Below are 18,776 nucleotides of genomic sequence, written 5' to 3' on the forward strand. Positions count from 1 at the left end.
TTGGACCCTATTGCAGCTTTCAGGAGGACTGTACCACAAGGAGAGGGTCACACATCTGGGCGAGAGTAAATGCTCAGTGTCAGAAGGTTTGGTGGCCAGGGAAGATTGGACATGTGCAAGTAGCTGGGATTAAAATGTCACAATTCCACTTATGAGTGAGTGGTGCAAGGTCATTGTTTTCACCCAGAGGGACTATCCTCAAGGCAAGTTCTAATCACTCCAACTATGATGACAAGCTTACCAGAGAGGTTGTCTTAGCTCATATGCAGTGCAAAATCTCAGGAAGGAGTGGTGCCAGTCTGATTGTTGAATGCTAGTGTCTGAGCAGCCTGGTTATCTCCCTGGACCTGGGGGGCTGAGATCATATGACCAGTCAGGATAGAGCCTCCAGAAATCTTGGAGTATAGACAAGAAGGAGCTGTAGTGAGGGTTCAAGAGGCTCAGGAAAAGAGAAAGAGAGACCATCACAAAAAGCAGAAGCCAGAAACTGTTCCCATGAAAGTAGATTGGGAACTGTTGAGTCCTACTGAGAAACAATATTTAAGAGAGCTACTCCAGAAACATAAAGATGTGTTTCCAAATCTGATAGTGGTCTCGGGTATATTGAAGTAGTGGTGCATTATATACCCATTGGAAATGCAGTACCCATAAAGCACAGACATAGAAGAGTTTCTCCGTATGTGTACAAGGAATTCAAGAACCATGTACAACAATTAGTGTCTCAAGGAATTCTCAGAAAAAGTTCCTTGGGCTTCTCCTTCTGTGATCATCAGAAATGTGGATGGGTGCGTACAGTTCTGCTGTGATTACAGAAATTTGAACATGGTGACAAGGAAGGATGTCTATCCATTGCCAAGGATAGAGGAATCACTAGATGCATTGGGACAAGCCATTCTGTTCTCTGCCCTTGATTTAATGGCTGGATATTTCCAGGTGGCTATGGGGCCTGCAGATTTTGGGGAAATGGCCATGACTACCCCATTTGGACTGTTTTAGTGTATTCACATGCCCCTTGGTTTATGTAATGCTCCATCCACCTTACAAAGATTGGTGGAGACACTATGAAGAGATCAGCTGTTTAAGATTCTCCTAATTTATTTAGACAATATACTCGTGTTCTCACAGAATTTTAACAAACACTTGGAGTGATTAGATTTGGTTCTGATCATGTTGGTCAAACACGAACTAAAGTTAAAACCTACTAAATGTAAATTACTCAGTATCGAAGTTAAATTTCTGGGACATGTGGTGTTGGCTCAGGGAATTGCTGTTAGTCCAGAGATGAAGGCACTCGAAAATTGGCCAACACCACAGAGTCTGACTGAAGTTAGGAAAATGCTCAGTTTTATGAGTAACTACTGAAGTTTCACAGATCCCCTGTCCTTTGCATTAGCTAGTGGGGAAGCCCAAAAAGAAGGGCTAGGATAGTACCTTTTAAGTGGACACCAGAGTGTCAATGGGTTTTTGAAGAGTTGGAAAGGAGACTTATGACTGCTTCTATTCTGGCATGTCCAGATGTCAAGCTGCCTTTTCTACTGACTACCAATGCTAGTTTACATGTCTTAAGAGCTATATTGAGTTATACCACCACGGTGACAGATCATTACTAAATCTTGGTCAGTGGTTTTGGGACAGGGTGACCTTTGGATGTATTTTGACTTATAATACAATAACCCTACTGTGAGAGGTGTTTTCGCCTGCTCACCTAAGTAGTCAATTGACTTTGTCAGCAGTGATTTTAACCGGAAACTGCCTGATCCTGCCAGTAGTTAAGCTTCAGTTTGCTTCAGTGGGACTTCTCATAAGAGTAGCATTACACACATGCTTAAGTAATGGCACAGTGGGGGGACTGGACTTTTAAAATCTTCCCTAATGTTTTATCTCATGACTCTCTACTTCAGTACGGACAGACAGATTTCAGTGGTTTGAGTAAAGATTTCACTGCCACATAATTCAGACATCATCATCATCATAAATATTTAGCTCTATAATAACTAATTGAATAACACCTAGCCCTTGCAGCCAATAGTGCATTTCATCAATAGATTATGTGACAGACCCAGACCAGTGGGGTACAGGAGTCTGGTAGAATTAAAATTTACTGGTCACTGGATGAATAGTTTTCTGTTCCCTGAGTGACCAGAGCAGGGGCTGCCCTAGAGCAATCAGGGACCTGCTATAACCAATTAAGACAGGCAAGCTAATTAAGACACCTGGAGCCAATTAAGAACTTACTAGAATCAATTATGGTAGGCAGGCTAATCAGGACACCTGGTTTAAAAAGGACCTCCCATCAGTTAGTGGAGGGCGTGCAAGGATCAGGGAGTGAGAAGGCGTGCTGCTGGAAGACTGAGGAGTACAAGCAGGATCAGGCCTCAGGAGGAAGATCCTGTGGTGAGGATAAAGAAGGTGCTGGGGGGAGGCCATGGGGAAGTAGCCCAGGGAGTTGCAGCTGTAGCTGTCATGCAGCTGTTACAGGAGACATAGACATAGGGCCCTGGGCTGGAACCCGGTGTAGAGGGGGGGCCCGGGTTCCCCCATCCCCTGATCAGACACAGAAGGGGTTGACCCGGTCTGTGAGCAACACCAGAAGGGAAGGTCTAATTTGGAAAGGGATCTGGCCTGTCCCCGACCCACTTGGTGGGACGAGAGACTGTGGAGATTGTTCTCCATTTCCCCCATGCTGGCCAGTGATGAGGTTAGCTGAGTGAATGGCAGGTTTGAGCCTCTAGCAGAAGCGGCCAAACTGCAGGCTGCCGTTAACCTCTGAGGTGACCAAATCCGCCAAAAAGCGCAGGACCCACCAAGGCAGAGGAGGAACTTTGCCACAATGTCAAAGCTTTTTTACAAAGCAGGTCAGTATCATTATCCCCATTTTACAGATGGGGAAACTGGAGCAGAGAGGCGGAAGTGACTTGCCTGAAGTATCCCAGAAGGCCAGTGGTGTAGCTGGGAATAGACCCCAGGTCTCCTGATTCTGTGTAGTGCTCCATCCTATGTGATTAACTGGGATTATGTACTTTTATGTTTGGGATTAGCTTTGTGTGTGTATGCATGCAATGTATGTTGTCAGGTTTCTATAAAATTTTAAAATCTGGGGAGGAGGCCCTTGATTTGTTTTTGAGGTTTTTCTGCTAAGATTGGATCCAGCCCTATTTAGGATCTGACTCAAATCCCAATGATTTACTGGGTTTTGGATTAGGCCTCTAGGTTTAATCCACCACTGCCTTTAGGCCATATATCATACAGCTGGTGAACCATAGGGAGGAACTCTCCTGGAAGACATTGGGAATTGCATCTCAAATTAAGGACTGTGTATGGCTTTAATGTAGTTATTCCTCTCAAATCATTTTCCCCTGTCCTGTCTATTGACTCTGTAATGCATGAAAAGCACATCAACATGCAAAAATGAACATGTACTTATTTGCTATCGTAGTCAGAAAAATTAGAGTTGGCTGGCAGTTCTGCAGGAAAAACAGCCTGAAACAACCAGTTTCAATTATGGGGTTGAAACAGGAATCCTAGGAAATGAAAATATCCTAAGGTAACTCTAGTTTTTCTGGTCAGTTCTTTCTAGACTTCATCTCCTTCCTTGATTTAAAATCATGACCGACGTTTATTGGGCTTCAAAAGAAATATTTTATCTTACTTGAAACATTTTGCAGCAGAAAAAACAAAGCGAGGTAAACAACCATACCAGTATATGCTAGTCCATAAAAGCTTTCATGCTCTATTTACTGTACTTACACATTTTCTTGGACTATACCCAGGGGAAGAGTGAAATGTACACCTTCCCAAGAGAAGCTGGGTAATCACATGTGGTGTTTATTTAATCTATTCTTCCTTTATGTGTGAGCGGATATCTCTTGTGTGCACCTGAGGAATGAAAAAGTTGTTCCAGGGAGCCAGAATTCTTTCTAGCATTGCAGCCTCGGCACATACACATTGTGCTGAAAACCATTATATGATAGGCTTAGTGTATACTGTGGGTCAAATGATATGGGGCCTGAATCTCCTCTTTGGTACAACAGTTTGTGTCAAGTGTAAGTCTGAAATGGCTTCAGTGCAGTTGCAGTGGTGTAAAACAGCTGAAATGGAGGGGAGAATCAGGCCCCCGAGTCAGAGCACGCCTTCAGAGACAGGTTTAGCTTGAAATGTAGCTACATAGGCACATTTCTGGGACTGTTTATTTCCCCTGCTGTTTTTCTTGAGCAAGACTTTTTTCATTATTGTTATTTATTTGTATTACAGTAGTACCAAAGGATCCCGACCCAAAATCCGGGCCTCGTTGTGCTAGGTAATATATGAACATGTAGTGAGAGACAATTGCTGCTCTGAAGAGCTTGTGATCTAAACAAACAACACCAAAATGCCTGGTGAGAGGAGGGAAGGTGGAAACACAGGCACAGAGACAATGGAGTGACTGGTACTAGGTTGAACTGCTGGTCGGTAGCAGAGCCTGAATTAGAACCCAGGTCTTCTGACTTCCAGTCCAGTGCTCTATCCACATCTGTACACTAAAATTGGCAAATTATTTATGGATAACCACTGAAAAACAATAAAAACAGGCCAAATCCTACCTTCCACCGTACATGCAAATCCCCCTTTCATGTTTAATATCAAGTGGCAAGTCTAGCACAGTGGTCCAAAGGTATTAATGTGGAAAAGTTGGAGCTTACCATGACAGAGAGAGCCCCTTGGTTATTGAACTCCCTACTGCTCCTTATCCCCAAGCAATACCTGTTGCAAGCCCCTAAGAATTTTGGTCTGAGGGACCATCAGCTTTAATGTCCCTGCCCATAGCTGTTTCTGCAGTAAAATGCAGAGTGAAGGATGGTCTCTCACTGGTATCCAGACCACTTACTAGAGCATAAAGTGTTTTAAAAATTAGTTAACAAGTCCTTGAATCATATCTGGCATCACGGACCCATTGTAATATGCTTAGCCCCTGTGTAATACGCTCTTGTTAATCTGTCACATTCAGAAGGTGGGCTGCTGAATGCTGAACTGGTTGAAACCTACACGTGGCTTTCCCAGTCAGTCCCAGCTAAACTGCATTGCGGTTGTGCAGCCCAGTCCCATGCCAGGTCTTATGGGTCAGCAGCTCCTTATCACTAATGGTGCTGAAGTCTGCCATGAGATCTGAAAGTATGAACATGGATATTTGTCCTTTATAGTGATAAGCAGAACCTTCTGTATTCCTTGATACTGTAGAATTTGCTGAGTAAACTGAAGCAGTGGTGTCCAAAATCTGACAGCCTGAAACAATGGTTTTGAGAAGCATGAACTGCCCCATTCATCTAACTGAGTTGTGAACTTTGCCATATAAAAAGATGACAGTTTAAGCATCATAGGTTTTAGTTGTGACCACCTGGATTCTCTTCCGTTCTTCTCTAAGCAAAAGTACTAGTATTTTATTTAAATTTTTTTCCTGTGATCCAGGCTGAACTCATCCATTTGCAGTAGGCACACGTAAAACTCTACAATCTTTCCTATTTGAGTGGTGTGTGGAATACACATCCCAACTTCATGGGATACACTGATAGAAATAATATATAACCCTAGCATTCTCTGTGTATTCTTTTTGTGATAAAACAGACCTATTACAGCTAGTCTCAGTAAATAGCAGGTTATGGACAGATTAGCAGTATGTAGATTTAAGGAACTAAACCCGACATTTTTTCTATCTTTACTGAAAAACCCGACCAGACAGCTGAAGAACCTTGAACAAAACTATTCAGGCTATTCTGGTAGAAAGAAAATTAAATTAAACATATACTTTTAGATTTATTTCATGCCACAGATTGTGCCCATTGATTCTGTGAAGGTAGCTAAGAATATTAAGAGACCCCTTTTTAAATGTAGAGGATTGATATTATCAGCAGAGAGTAGCTAAAGGAAATAGTACTAGAGCTTCAGGCTAGAAATACCACAAGGATGGTGGCAATGACCTCAGAATAGTTCTGAAAGAATGTGTTGTATAGCTGGAAAGGCTAGTGTTGAGCATGGGGATAGTAACAACTGCATACTAAGGAATTTCTTCTCCATTACAAGAAGTGTTGCTGTAGCAAAGTTATGTGTGTGTCTGCAGAATTCACTGATAAGGACACCAATGTGTGTTATCTCTATTTGTCTGATACATGTCTAAGAAGAACAATATGGGTTTTGACCTCTGTTACACCCTTAAATACTATACTATATTTGTCTCAGATAACATTCATGGTGAAATCTGATCTGTTTGTTGGGGAACATTAGTACCAATATTCCAATATTCACTTTGGGCCAGATTCTGACACCCTTATTGATATTAAATAGTTGTTACATTGATGTCAATGAGACCACTTGTGGAGTAAGCTGCTGCTCAACATCAGTAGGGGTGTCAGAAATGTAGCCTTAGAAAGTGTCCGACTACACAGTGATTTAGTGAGACAGGCAGAGATGTGATTTAGTGGAAACAGGAATTCCTGAGTTCCAGTTTTAGCTGTGGCTCCCTCTGTAGTGTTGGTTAACCCTTCTGCGTCAATTTCCCCTTCTGTATAATGGGGATAATAGTACTTACCGACTTGAAATGAATATTGTGAGGATTATCTAATGTTTGTGAAGTGCTTTGAAGTTGACATTACTTATTATGATTATTTATTCTTAATTATTAATTATTCTTAAACGGTTTATCAAGTATTTTAACTTGTTTTTCTCCACTACTTCAGAGATGCGTAGACTCCAAGGCCAGAAGGGACCATTGTGATCACCTGACCTCCTGTGTAACACAGGCCATACACCTCCCTCAAAATAATTCCTAGACCATGTCTTTTAGAAAAACATCCAATCTTGATTTGAAAATTATCAATGATGGAGAATCCACCACAACCCGTGGTAAATTGTTCCAATGGTTAATTATCTTCACAGTAAAAAATCTACACCTTATTTCCATTCGGAATTTGTCTAGATTCAATTGTGTGCATATTTTCTCTCTCTGTGTGTGTGAGAGAGAGAGAGAGATTTGGAAGCCTGATGATGCATGGTCTATTCACAAAGTTGTGCTGGTTTAAGTAAAGTTGTGGTGTTAAATTGATTTACAACTTTGTTAGTGGATACCCTTACACTGGTTTAAACCTGGTTTAGATCTGTTTATCTTGCATATAAGAATGGCCTCACACTGAAGCCTCATCTAACGCTGGTTTAATAAAACCAGTTTGATGGCACATCTTAAGTTAAACTGGTGAAAATTTGTGTTTAGACCAACCCTGAGACGGAGGATGAACTTTTTGAAAACCTTTTTCTAACTGAACCTTCTTAGAAGGAAAAGCAGAATTAGGATCTCATTTATTGTAGAGATCTATATGTAGAGAAAGGAGAGTCTTATGGTTAGACCATAGGGCAATCGGGGAGACCTGGTTTCTACTTCTAGCTTTTCCATAGCTGTTCTTTGTGTCCTTGGACAAATCACTTCATCTCCTTGTTCTTCATTTTTTCATCTGTAAACTGCACTTTCCTACCTCACAGGAATGTTGTTAATGAAGCTTTAATGAAATAATGTTTGTAAAATGCTTTAAGAAACCTAAGGCCTTCTCTATGCTTAAAAGTTTTGCTAGCATATTCTATGTTTAGGGGCATGATTTTTTGCTGACATAGCTGAGGCAGCAAAAGCCCTACTGTAATCACAGTTAAACTGGCAAAAAAAGGCCTTTTGCCAGCATGGCTTTATTTCACTTGGGAAACTGGTATAAGCTTTACTGGCAAAAGGACTTTTTTGCTACAATAAGCTACATCTGCACTAGGAGGGTTTGCCAGTATAGTTTGTTTATAAATGTAGACAAGTTCTAAAACTGAAGGTGCTATAGACATGCCTAGAATTAGCAGCAGTAGCATGGTTTGACTCAAGTTAAAAGAAAAGGAGTACTTGTGGCACCTTAGAGACTAACCAGTTTATTTGAGCATAAGCTTTCGTGAGCTATGAAAGCTTATGCTCAAATAAATTGGTTAGTCTCTAAGGTGCCACAAGTACTCCTTTTCTTTCTGCGAATACAGACTAACACGGCTGTTACTCTGAAACCTGACTCAAGTTACTACTTTCAGATGTGCTATATAGTATAGCCTTCATTATTCACATAAATGTTACCTGTCCTCCTGAAGTTAAGCCTATTACATGCTGCATTATTGTCTTGTTTGTTTTGTGTTTGTAAAAACTCAGCACAATCTTAATCTTTCTGGCAAATCTGTTGTGACAGAAGAGTAAGTGCAGAAAGAGCATTAGGATGCATGAAAACATTAGCATTTGTTTCCTTTGGCTCCCTCTCCATCGGCTTTGCTGGCAGCTATGCTGTTGTCCTAATGAGAGCTGCACCAGGGTTAGACACTATTTCCTCTTGCTTTAGTTTTAATATGAGTAATTTATTAGTTGACAATAAGAAATGATTGTAGGGGTGCAGCTGCTTCCCTCAAGCTGGGCATTAGGGTGTTGCCAGCTGTCCCAGTTTCAGCCTGACGAGATGTGTGTATGGAACAATGTGAATGATTTAAAATAATGGATCTGAAAGTCCCTTTTTCTTCTATCATGCCGAAAGGAGGATTTTTCGGAATGAACAGCTAGTTTTCTCAAACAGGAAATACCCTAAAGTACTGCTGTCATAAATATAAAGGGAAGGGTAAGCACCTTTAAATCCCTCCTGGCCAGAGGAAAAACCCTTTCACCTGTAAAGGATTAAGAAGCTAAGATAACCTCGCTGGCACCTGACCAAAATGACCAATGAGGAGACAAGATACTTTCAAAGCTGGAGGCGGGGGCGGGGGGGGGGAACAAAGGGTCTCTCTCGGTCTGTGTGATGCTTTTGCCAGGACCAGAGCAGGAATGCAGGTCAGAACTCCTGTAAAGAGTTAGTAAGCTATCTAGTTAGATATGCGTTAGATTCTGTTTTGTTTAAATGGCTGATGAAATAAGTTGTGCTGAGTGGAATGTATATTCCTGTTTTTGTGTCTTTTTGTAACTTAAGGTTTTGCCTAGAGGGATTCTCTATGTTTTGAATCTGATTACCCTGTAAGGTATTTACCATCCTAATTTTACAGAGGTGATTCTTTTATTCTTTCTTCAATTAAAATTCTCTTTTAAGAACCTGATTGCTTTTTCATTGGTCTTAAGATCCAAGGGTTTGGGTCTGGGTTCACCTATGCAAATTGGTGAAGATTTTTATCAAGCCTTCCCCAGGAAAGGGGGTGTAGTGCTTGGGGGAATATTTTTTGGGGGGAAAGACGTTTCCAAGTGGGCACTTCCCCTGTTCTTTGTGTGACACTTTGGTGGTGATAGCATTTAACCTAAGCTGGTAAGAATAAGCTTAGGGGGTGTCAAGGTTCCTCCCCCACTCTGAACTCTAGGGTACAGATGTGGGGACCTGCATGAAAAACCTCCTAAGCTTATCTTTACCAGCTTAGGTCAAAACTTCCCCAAGGTACAAAATATCCCACCCGTTGTCCTTGGATTGGCCACTACCACCACCAAACTAATACTGGTTACTGGGGAAGAGCTGTTTGGACGCGTCTTTCCCCCCAAAATACTTCCCAAAACCTTGCACCCCACTTCCTGGACAAGGTTTGGTAAAAAGCCTCACCAATTTGCATAGGTGACCACAGACCCAAACCCTTGGATCTGAGAACAATGAAAAAGCATTCAGTTTTCTTACAAGAAGACTTTTAATAAAAATAGAAGTAAATAGAAATAAAGAAATTCCCCCTGTAAAATCAGGATCGTAGATATCTTACAGGGTAATTAGATTCAGAAACATAGAGAACCCCTCTAGGCAAAACCTTAAGTTACACAAAAGATACACAGACAGAAATAGTTATTCTATTCAGCACAATTCTTTTCTCAGCCATTTAAAGAAATCATAATCTAACACATACCTAGCTAGATTACTTACTAAAAGTTCTAAGACTCCATTCCTGGTCTATCCCCGGCAGAAACCAGCATATAGACAGACACACAGACCCTTTGTTTCTCTCCCTCCTCCCAGCTTTTGAAAGTATCTTGTCTCCTCATTGGTCATTTTGGTCAGGTGCCAGCGAGGTTACCTTTAGCTTCTTAACCCTTTACAGGTGAGAGGAGCTTTCCCCTGGCCAGGAGGGATTTCAAAGGGGTTTACCCTTCCCTTTATATTTATGACAGGGGGTCTTTCATGCAGGTCCCCACATCTGTACCCGAGAGTTCAGAGTGGGGAAGGAACCTTAACAACTGCTATATAATGACACGGATCAGGCAACTCAATGGAAAAGGCAGTGGCTTTTTAAAAGTATGTAATATAAGGGAGAATAGGAGAAGGAGAATTTACCATAATACCTTTGAAAATGTTCTTTCCCATGCTAATAAGTTTATGGACCAAAGGTCTCTGTGATTTCTAAATAAAACCTCTATATTGTTAAGGAACAATCATTCCAGACTAGATACAAGTTTATTTGGAAAATCTACATTAAAACAACTGTAAGTGAGTTTCTGATATATAGGTTGAGGGTGTGTGAGGAAGGGCAGAGTTAAGGCTGTTTGGGAATGTTCCAAACCCTTTAAGCCCTAAAGGGTTTTTTTTGTTTTGTTTTAAACTAACATTTCTTGATATTCATACGTACTTAGTAGCAAACTTAGTTTAAAGTTAACAACATTTTTGTTTGTGTACTGAGTTCTTTAAATATATGGTATCGATATATCACTTTTAAAGTGTCATTTTAAGCATTTTTTGTCAACTGAAAAATATTTTGAACAACACCTTCAAAGAAAAATTCTCGTATACTCTTGAAGTAATCACACGCAAAAACTTTGTTTGCTTAAGAACAGTGAATACAGGGGTTAGATATAGTCATTAAAATGTTGATTAATTACAGCTTATTTTCTTCAAATATATCTACTACATGAGTTCTCAAGGATGTTTAACAAAAAAATCATAATTTCAATTCAGAGTAAAGAAAATTAACTTAACAGTTTTTGAGGTATAGGCCATTTTAAAAAAAAAATAAACTTTCGGAAAAATTCTCCTAAACCTTTGGAGTAAATCTGGCAATTTTCAGGTCAATCTAGTTTTGCCTGCCAAAGTAAAAGGTTAAAAATAGAGTTTGTAATGAAACCTGAGTGCAACCTTAGTGACACAGGATGATATTGTTACACCTTTTTGACCCGAGCAGCTAGTCGATTCAGGACCCTGGGGATGTTTCAGCTGGAAGTAGAAACTGATGATGGAGTCTGGTATTTTCTTGGATGCAATCTTATTCATTTACAAGGAATGTATAATGTCCTGCTTCTCCAAACACAGGAGGAACCAGAAACAAAAGGAGTCATTTCTTAGTTTACAGGCCCAATCTTCCCTCATCCAGCAACCCTGACCCAGAACCTTTTGCTAGGCTTTTTTCAGGGTCATGCTGTGGTTACAGGCTACTGCTTGGCTTTCTTGCTGCCTTTGGGTTTCTCTGTTTCTTGACTGTCCCCTCCAGCTAGACTTTTTCCCCACATGCCAGTGGTGCTGGAACAATTTGTATACTGGGGATGCTGAGAGCCATTGAATCAAACTGTAAACCTTGTATATGATGGAAACCACTTCAAGCCAGGGGATGCTGCAGCACCTTCTTCTATGCCACCCCCGCTCCCCTAGTTCCAGCACCTATGCCACAAGCGCATCTGGCCAGAACAATGTCCAATGGAGCTCTGCAGCCATGTGTTGCTAGTTACTGGGCAGACTAGGTTACGTCAATGTTTTAGGTATGGCCCCTTAACTGTGTCTTACACCTATCTTAATTGAAGGGCATGTTCACACCTCATTTTCAATGAGGCTGTAATTCAACCCATAACAAGGTTTAACCCAGCTCGTAACAATATCATCCATTCATAATAGTATAGAAAAGGTACTGACAGTGTCATTTTAAAAGCAGCCTAATATTAAATAATGGTTAGCTGGTGTTGAGGAGTCTGATTAGTATGCATAAAAATTAACATGTTCTGCCTTCTCTTGCTCCAGGTACAATTATCTACTCACTGATTGTGGGAACAGCTGCCAAAATGTGCATTCACTCATTTATAGCAATTATGGGCAACATAGTGAGAAAAATACGAAGAGCTGAGTATAAAGAAAACTCATCTTAGATTAATATGTCTTCTATATTTTTCAGTAAATGGCTTCATGTCCCAGGACTTCAGCACAAACTTTTAGTTACTGGTGGTAGCTCATGAATATATAAAATAAAAACCCTTCCACCACCCCATCATTGGTGGTATAACCAATTTTGACCTTAAACCAAGCTATCACTACCTAAATAGGTTTTGTAATTTGTGCTGTAGCCCCATAGACTGCATGATCATCAGTAGGGATATTATTTAGGCATTTCTGTTCCCTTACAAAAAAAAAACAGGTGACTTAAAGGAGAAAATGAGTTGCTAGTATTGTGGCTTATATCTTCTGAGGACTAACCAAGAAAGAGCAACATAGTCACATTTGAGCAGATCTGTCATTCTCTTCAAGTACCTTTGTGCCCTCCTGATTCAGGGGGCTGAAGAGGCCACTGGTGTAACTTAGGTAGCCCCTCAGGGCTCTCTAACATCATATCAGCCTGTCCTCAGATGCCTATAGACAGGCTGTGGCCCCACCCCCAACATGTCCTTCCTACCCCTGGCATGGCCCAGATGTCAGGTCTTGCAGGATAGTCTGTGGCTGTCTTCCTCAGCTCCTACACTGGGGGAATTCTCCCCTGGCCAGCCTCTCCAAGGCTTTTTATGCCCTTTTATGTCACTCTGTCAAAAGGGGATGGTGTTGGAGTGAGAATCTCACCCCTAGTGAGCAAGGTCCAGTGGGAGAAAATAGGAGACTCCACAAGGGGAGGACTGCCTCTGTGTCTCCATTTGCCCATCTGTAAAATGAATATATTACAATACTTGCCTACCTCAGGGGAATATTGTTGGACACAATTAATTAAAGTCTGTTTGTTTTGAGATCCTTTGATGAAAGGCACTGCAGTATATAATTGCAAAATATTGACATTTACTTTTGATGAGAAAAAAGTAGGTCTGGAAACCATGCCTAGTACTGAGAGACTTACGAAGCTCAATCTATTTAGTTTATCCAGGAGAAATTTAAGAGGTGACTTGATCATGGTCCCCAAGTATGTACATAGGAAAAGAGATTTCTGATAGTAGACGGCTCTTTAATATAATAGAAAAAGACCTAACAAAATCCAGTCTTTGGAAACTGAAGCTAGACAAAGTGAGACTAGAAATAAAGTGCAAAATATTAACCGTGATGGTAAATAACTGTTGGAACAACTTACCTACGTATGATGGTTCTCCATCACTTGAAATGTTTAAATCAAGACTAGATGCCTTTCTGAAAGATGTACTCAAGCTCAACCAAAAGTTATAGGCTTAATGCAGAAATTGCTAAGGGAGGTTTGTTGGTCTGTGTTATGCAGAAAGCCAAACTAGATTATCAGAATTATCCTTTTTGGCTTTAAAATCTATAAATCTATCGATATGTGACTCAGATTCTTTCTTTCCGCCCCCCTCTACTATACTATAACATAATGTGTTAGAGGTTACTGTTAAGGTTGCAAACCATGTCACACAGAAACACTAAAAATTAAAGTGGGTGATATTCAGGCTAGATGTGCTTTTTAGTGACTTCAGCTTTGTTCTTACTATGAATTTCACCTATAATTTTATAAATAAATAAATTGCTGATAAATCAGTTGTGGGCACAAAATTATGCTTGAAAAAATGGGGAGCTGGTTTTGAAAATCAAACCCACTGTTGAGTAAGTGTGAAGTTAAAACAAAGAATTTATGCTTAAAAGAACCTAAGTGATACAAGGATTAATTTTTCCCTCAGCTGACAGAAAATTTCCCATGAGTTACCTGCATCTTCCTTCTGGTATGGGTTCATTTTAGTATTATTTTTAAATTAACTCTTTTAATGTAAACTTTTGATCTAACTAAAGAACAGTAAAAATAGATTCCTTGCAATAACATGCTGCTCTGGGAAAACTCTGTGGTATAGAAACAAATAATCAATATCCATAAGACTGTTTTTATTCTTCATTCCAGTATTGTAGTGAAAAGATACGCTGTGTGTGAGACAGAGACATCTAGCTTTGCTTAGTCTAGTATAGATTTAAATATTTGATGTGTTTTTCTATGTGGACTTTGGAGTCTAGGTTTATTCCATGCATTTTTTTTTTAAAAATCTTCAATTGTATTTTGCTTTTAGGAGTTTTATATCTTCAGTATGGAGATGAAACAAAACAGTTAAGGATGCCGAATGAAATTACAAGCACAGACACAATTCGTGCCCTCTTTGTAAGTGCCTTCCCCCAGCAGCTGACAATGAAAATGCTGGAGTCTCCCAGTGTTGCAATTTACATCAAGGACGAGAGCAGAAACATATACTATGAACTAAATGATGTAAGGTAGGTAAACATGGAACTACGGTTGGTTTGGTTTTTTTCTGCAGTGCATCAATAGCATGAAAAAGAGTAAAGCTGATAAATATCTAACAAATATCAGGTCTGACACATTGAGGCAAGTTCAGTGGTGTCTGAGTAATTTGGGGTTTTCACAGTTTGACACATGCCTTTAGCTATATGTACCACATCTGTTGCACAAGCCGTATATGTATGATATACTTTATTTAAATATTCATTCAGTACAGATAAGTTTGGTTAGCTTTTACAATTAATATTTTATTGTGTTTTTACCAAAACATGTATATTTGAAATATTAAACATAAAATAAACCTATAGGCCAAATTCACAAAGTGGCCTTAAAACAGATCCCTGTCTCCACTGACAGAAAGTCTGATGTGAGGGGTAGTGGGGAAGTGTCATGGGTGTTTTGGGACACAGTGTGGGCTGGAGGGAGTGTCATGGAGCAGAGCTCCACTATTTATGATCTACCACCAGTGTACAGTCCGTTATGCCAGTGGCAGAGGCTGGAGTGCACCCACTGCTGCTCTAGTTTCCATCAGGACTGGGCAACTGAATACCTGCCGCTGGTCCTAGATGCTACATTAATACAAATAATTAATAATAATAATTAAAAATACTTCTGAACTCAGCCAATACTGCAGACAAAGAATATTGTAAAGACCTGGTTTGTATGTATGTATGTATGTGTCCTCTGTTGGATGGAATCAGAGCTGCTCAACCATGTTTCTTAAGCCCTGAACTTCTGACACCAGTTGGTATCTGTGCTTTTGGAGCAGAAGGATCAGAATGTTAACCCATAACCACCAAGAAGTTCCCAATGGCCAACTTGCCCAGCAGTTACAACCATGTGGCTGACCACAGATTTGTTATGGTGTGAAAAATAGTTCGGGATATGTGGCATATATTTATACCAGACTGTTCGTAAGATAGTGTATGATAAATTCCAGAACAGACACAAAATGACAAGAGCAAAGCAGAAGAGAAGGAGGGACAGAAGGAAAAGTGTTCAGCTCTAACACCGTCAAATAGTGAATGCAAAACAGATGTGCAAATAAAAAAATACACAAATGTGTACCTGTTATCAGAAAAGTTTCAGGTGGAGTGGAATGGAGTTATGGTGCAAATACAATTCAATTCAGAGATCAAATGCACTCTCTTTTACTACTTTACTTCAAGCTGTCATATTTCTACAAGATAGCTATGGAGATTATTTTTAAACAAAACTTGACATTAGTTGAGTAACCTCTCTCAACCATCATTTTTGAGATAGAAAAGAGAGTAGATTAAGTTTGGTCCAATTAAAGATATTACCTCACCCACCTTGCCTCTGTATATGCCATCATCATTTGTGAGCTAAGAATGAACTGGAAAATGAGAGAACTTTCCTTGCATTGAAAAATACATTAACCAAGAATCATTCCATGTCCATATGGAGAGCAGAATTCTGTAGTTTAGAGTCTTCATGCAGATCTCTGAGCAGAATTTTGTCCTTACCTTATATGTAACATCTGCACTGTTGGCACTGAATATTATTTAATTTACAGACCATAAACATTGTTCCCAAATTATTCACTAACTAAACGTAGACCTGTCACCTTTTTTTAGATATTGATATTATCTTAAATTCCATATTAGTAAGACAGAAAAGAGTTTATGCTGCCATAAATAAACTAAGAACATAAATTTGCTACAGGGTAGGTATTTTCTTGTACATTCTACATGTAGTTAACTCTCATCAACTCTAAACTTCTCATTAACCATACATTTCTTAAACAGATGGGACTGATCTGTCTGTACAGCTATGTGTTTTTTTAATAGACTACTTGAAGTCTACAGCAGCAGTGCAAGTTCTGACTAGTTACAGATTCAAAGCAATCGCTGACTGTAATATGACTTTAAAAGAAAGAAATTAGACCAGCCCAAGAATGCTTCACTTCAGTTTTTTAAAATGATAATCCCAATGAGTAAGATCAGTCCACTAAACTTGTAGCTGTACCTGGAGGAAAGGAATTCAGTCTTCTGTGCAAATTCTCTTGAAATCACTACTGTGAAATGAAAGGAATCACAGTTTTGAAAGGACATTAGTGTGTTTAGATTGTTGCCGTTAATTAGATTGTTGCTGATTAGTCCTGAACAAGAAATCAGCAGGACTCAGTGCAGATTTCTAATCTATGAAATTATTGTAAGGTAGGTTTTGAGACTAATGTAAAACATCTGTTGTCTGATTGTTGTCTGAATGAGTCAGTTTATAAAAAGACGTATGAATGACAAGGCTCTTTGTGCTAATCTTAAAAATCTTTTTGTTTTCTCTTCCAACAATTTGCATCAAATTCTGTAGTTGCTTTTATCAAAGCTGTGCTTTTTTTTATTTAAAAAAAAAGCTTTATGAAAGATTGGAGGCTTGAAAGTTTGGTTTTACATTTGCTGATGTGTTCTTAATCGCTATGGAATGTTTTCAGTTTTGTGAACAAACTAAGTTACATTTGCCTCAAGAATAATTTCAAAAGTATTTTTCTTTTGATTTGTGCTCATTAGAATAGCAGAAATTCATGTGTTTGTGTAGAGTACACAATAAAGTATTTAAATATTAACTTAAACCTTTTTGGGTGCATTGTAAATATTGCAGCTTTATTATCTTACAAAGTGTTTTCACTCCGTGGGGGGGATCTTGAAAGAAACTCAGTACCACCTGGTTTTTATGGGTGTGGAGCTGTGCTGAAAGAATGATACTTTCCATGGGAAAGAGAACTGAAGTAGGTTTTGTTATTTGTGTGTCTATTTTATAGCAGTAGGGTTTTTTTATTGGTCAGTTGCAGCAATGTCTTGATGGTGGTTGATGTCTGTTGCCTGAATCCTTAGGGCAAGCAAAGGAAATGTCTAAAATAAAACTCCTTTCATCTATTATCGTTCTCGATGTTTTTGATTCCAGGAACATTCAGGACAGATCTTTCCTTAAAGTTTATAACAAAGATCCTGCACAAGCATTTAATCATACATCCAGAACTGTAAATGGAGATTTAAGGGTAAGTGCCAGAGTTGATTTATATTAGTTTTTATTTGATCTTCTGTTTTCTATGTGAAATGTTTACATTAACGTATATAGTGTGAATACACACATGCTGCAAGGGGAATACACTGATCCATGCTGCTAACTCATTTATTGATTTATTACAGGGGTAGGCAACCTATGGCACATGTGCCAAAGGTGGCACACAAGCTGATTTTCAGTGGCACTCACACTGCCCAGGCCCTGGCCACCAGTCCGGGGGGCTCTGCATTTTAATTTAATTTTAAATGAAGCTTCTTAAGCCAATTTAACTTTTAAAAACCTTTTTTACTTTAAACATTTTAAAAACCTTATTTACTTTACATACAACAATAGTTTGGTTACATATTATAGACTTATAGAAAGAGACCTTCTAAAAATGTTAAAATGTAATATTGGCACACGAAACCTTAAATTCGAGTGAATAAACGAAGATTCGGCACAACACTTCTGAAAGGTTGCTGACCCCTGATCTATTACTTCATTCCTTGTCACTATTTACTTTAACACTCTCTGATCCCTTATTCATTCACAGTAAAGAACTGAAATCACAGCACAACTTTTTTAGTAATTTGTTTCAGATTTCAATTTGAAGTCTCATTCATTAGTGGGCACCAAACTCTTCTTTTCAACAAAGCAGAGTATGGTTTAACTTTTACTCTATTAGTAGTGCAACTCGCAACACCATTTTCAAAAGCTTTCCAGTTGAGCTCCATGTCTCCTGATGTGCTTCATAAATGACTATCTCAGACTCAAAATACTAATAAATGCTTTGCAGTTTTGAAAAGAGCATCAATTTTTGTGTCTGTCAAAAATACCATATATATAGTAACCTTTGTTAAGTTGAAATCTTTGCTTTTGAATTTGCCAAAAAAGCTTCTGAAATTTACTCCCTTTGTTTCTTTTTTGTTTAAATATAATATATAGGAAATAATAAAATCATATTAAGCCTTCAAGAAGGATACAGTTATTAACAAGTGTGCTGCTTGTTTTTTAGTAACTTACACATGCTCCAAAGCGGATGTCAAATGTTCTGAGGAACTCCTGTAAAAATATTAGTTTATAATTGTGCCTCTGGTTCTTGGTTTCACAATTTCTTTTGCATCTGCCACAGATCTTTGCTTTTTTGGTTTAATTATATTTAAGTACTTTTGCAGTTGTAATGGTGTAGGGCATTGTTGTTTCAGTGCAATTGTGGCAGTCATTCAGTTTCCTGCGGTATTTTCAACCACCTCTCCTGTAATTATTTCATTTAAATATTTGAATTTTAAAACATCATAAAACAATCT

General features: G+C 39.1%; 1 protein-coding gene across 17 annotated transcripts in view; it reads left to right on the forward strand.

The window, feature by feature from the left end:
* Positions 1–18,776, forward strand: part of KIAA1217 (KIAA1217 ortholog) — a 531,293-nt gene that overhangs the window by 410,989 nt on the left and 101,528 nt on the right. For all 17 annotated transcript variants that reach the window (XR_007354929.2, XR_007354928.2, XM_048837886.2 and 14 more), the window contains 2 exons: positions 14,225–14,423; positions 17,371–17,464. Coding sequence is in view for 15 of the 17 variants with exons in the window: in XM_048837886.2 (XP_048693843.2) it covers positions 14,225–14,423; positions 17,371–17,464 (293 nt within the window). In the remaining 2 variants the exon portion in view is untranslated. The remainder of the gene's footprint in view (positions 1–14,224; positions 14,424–17,370; positions 17,465–18,776) is intronic.

This window comes from Caretta caretta, chromosome 2 (assembly GCF_965140235.1).
Source record: "Caretta caretta isolate rCarCar2 chromosome 2, rCarCar1.hap1, whole genome shotgun sequence".
Classification (NCBI taxonomy): Eukaryota; Metazoa; Chordata; order Testudines; family Cheloniidae; genus Caretta; species Caretta caretta.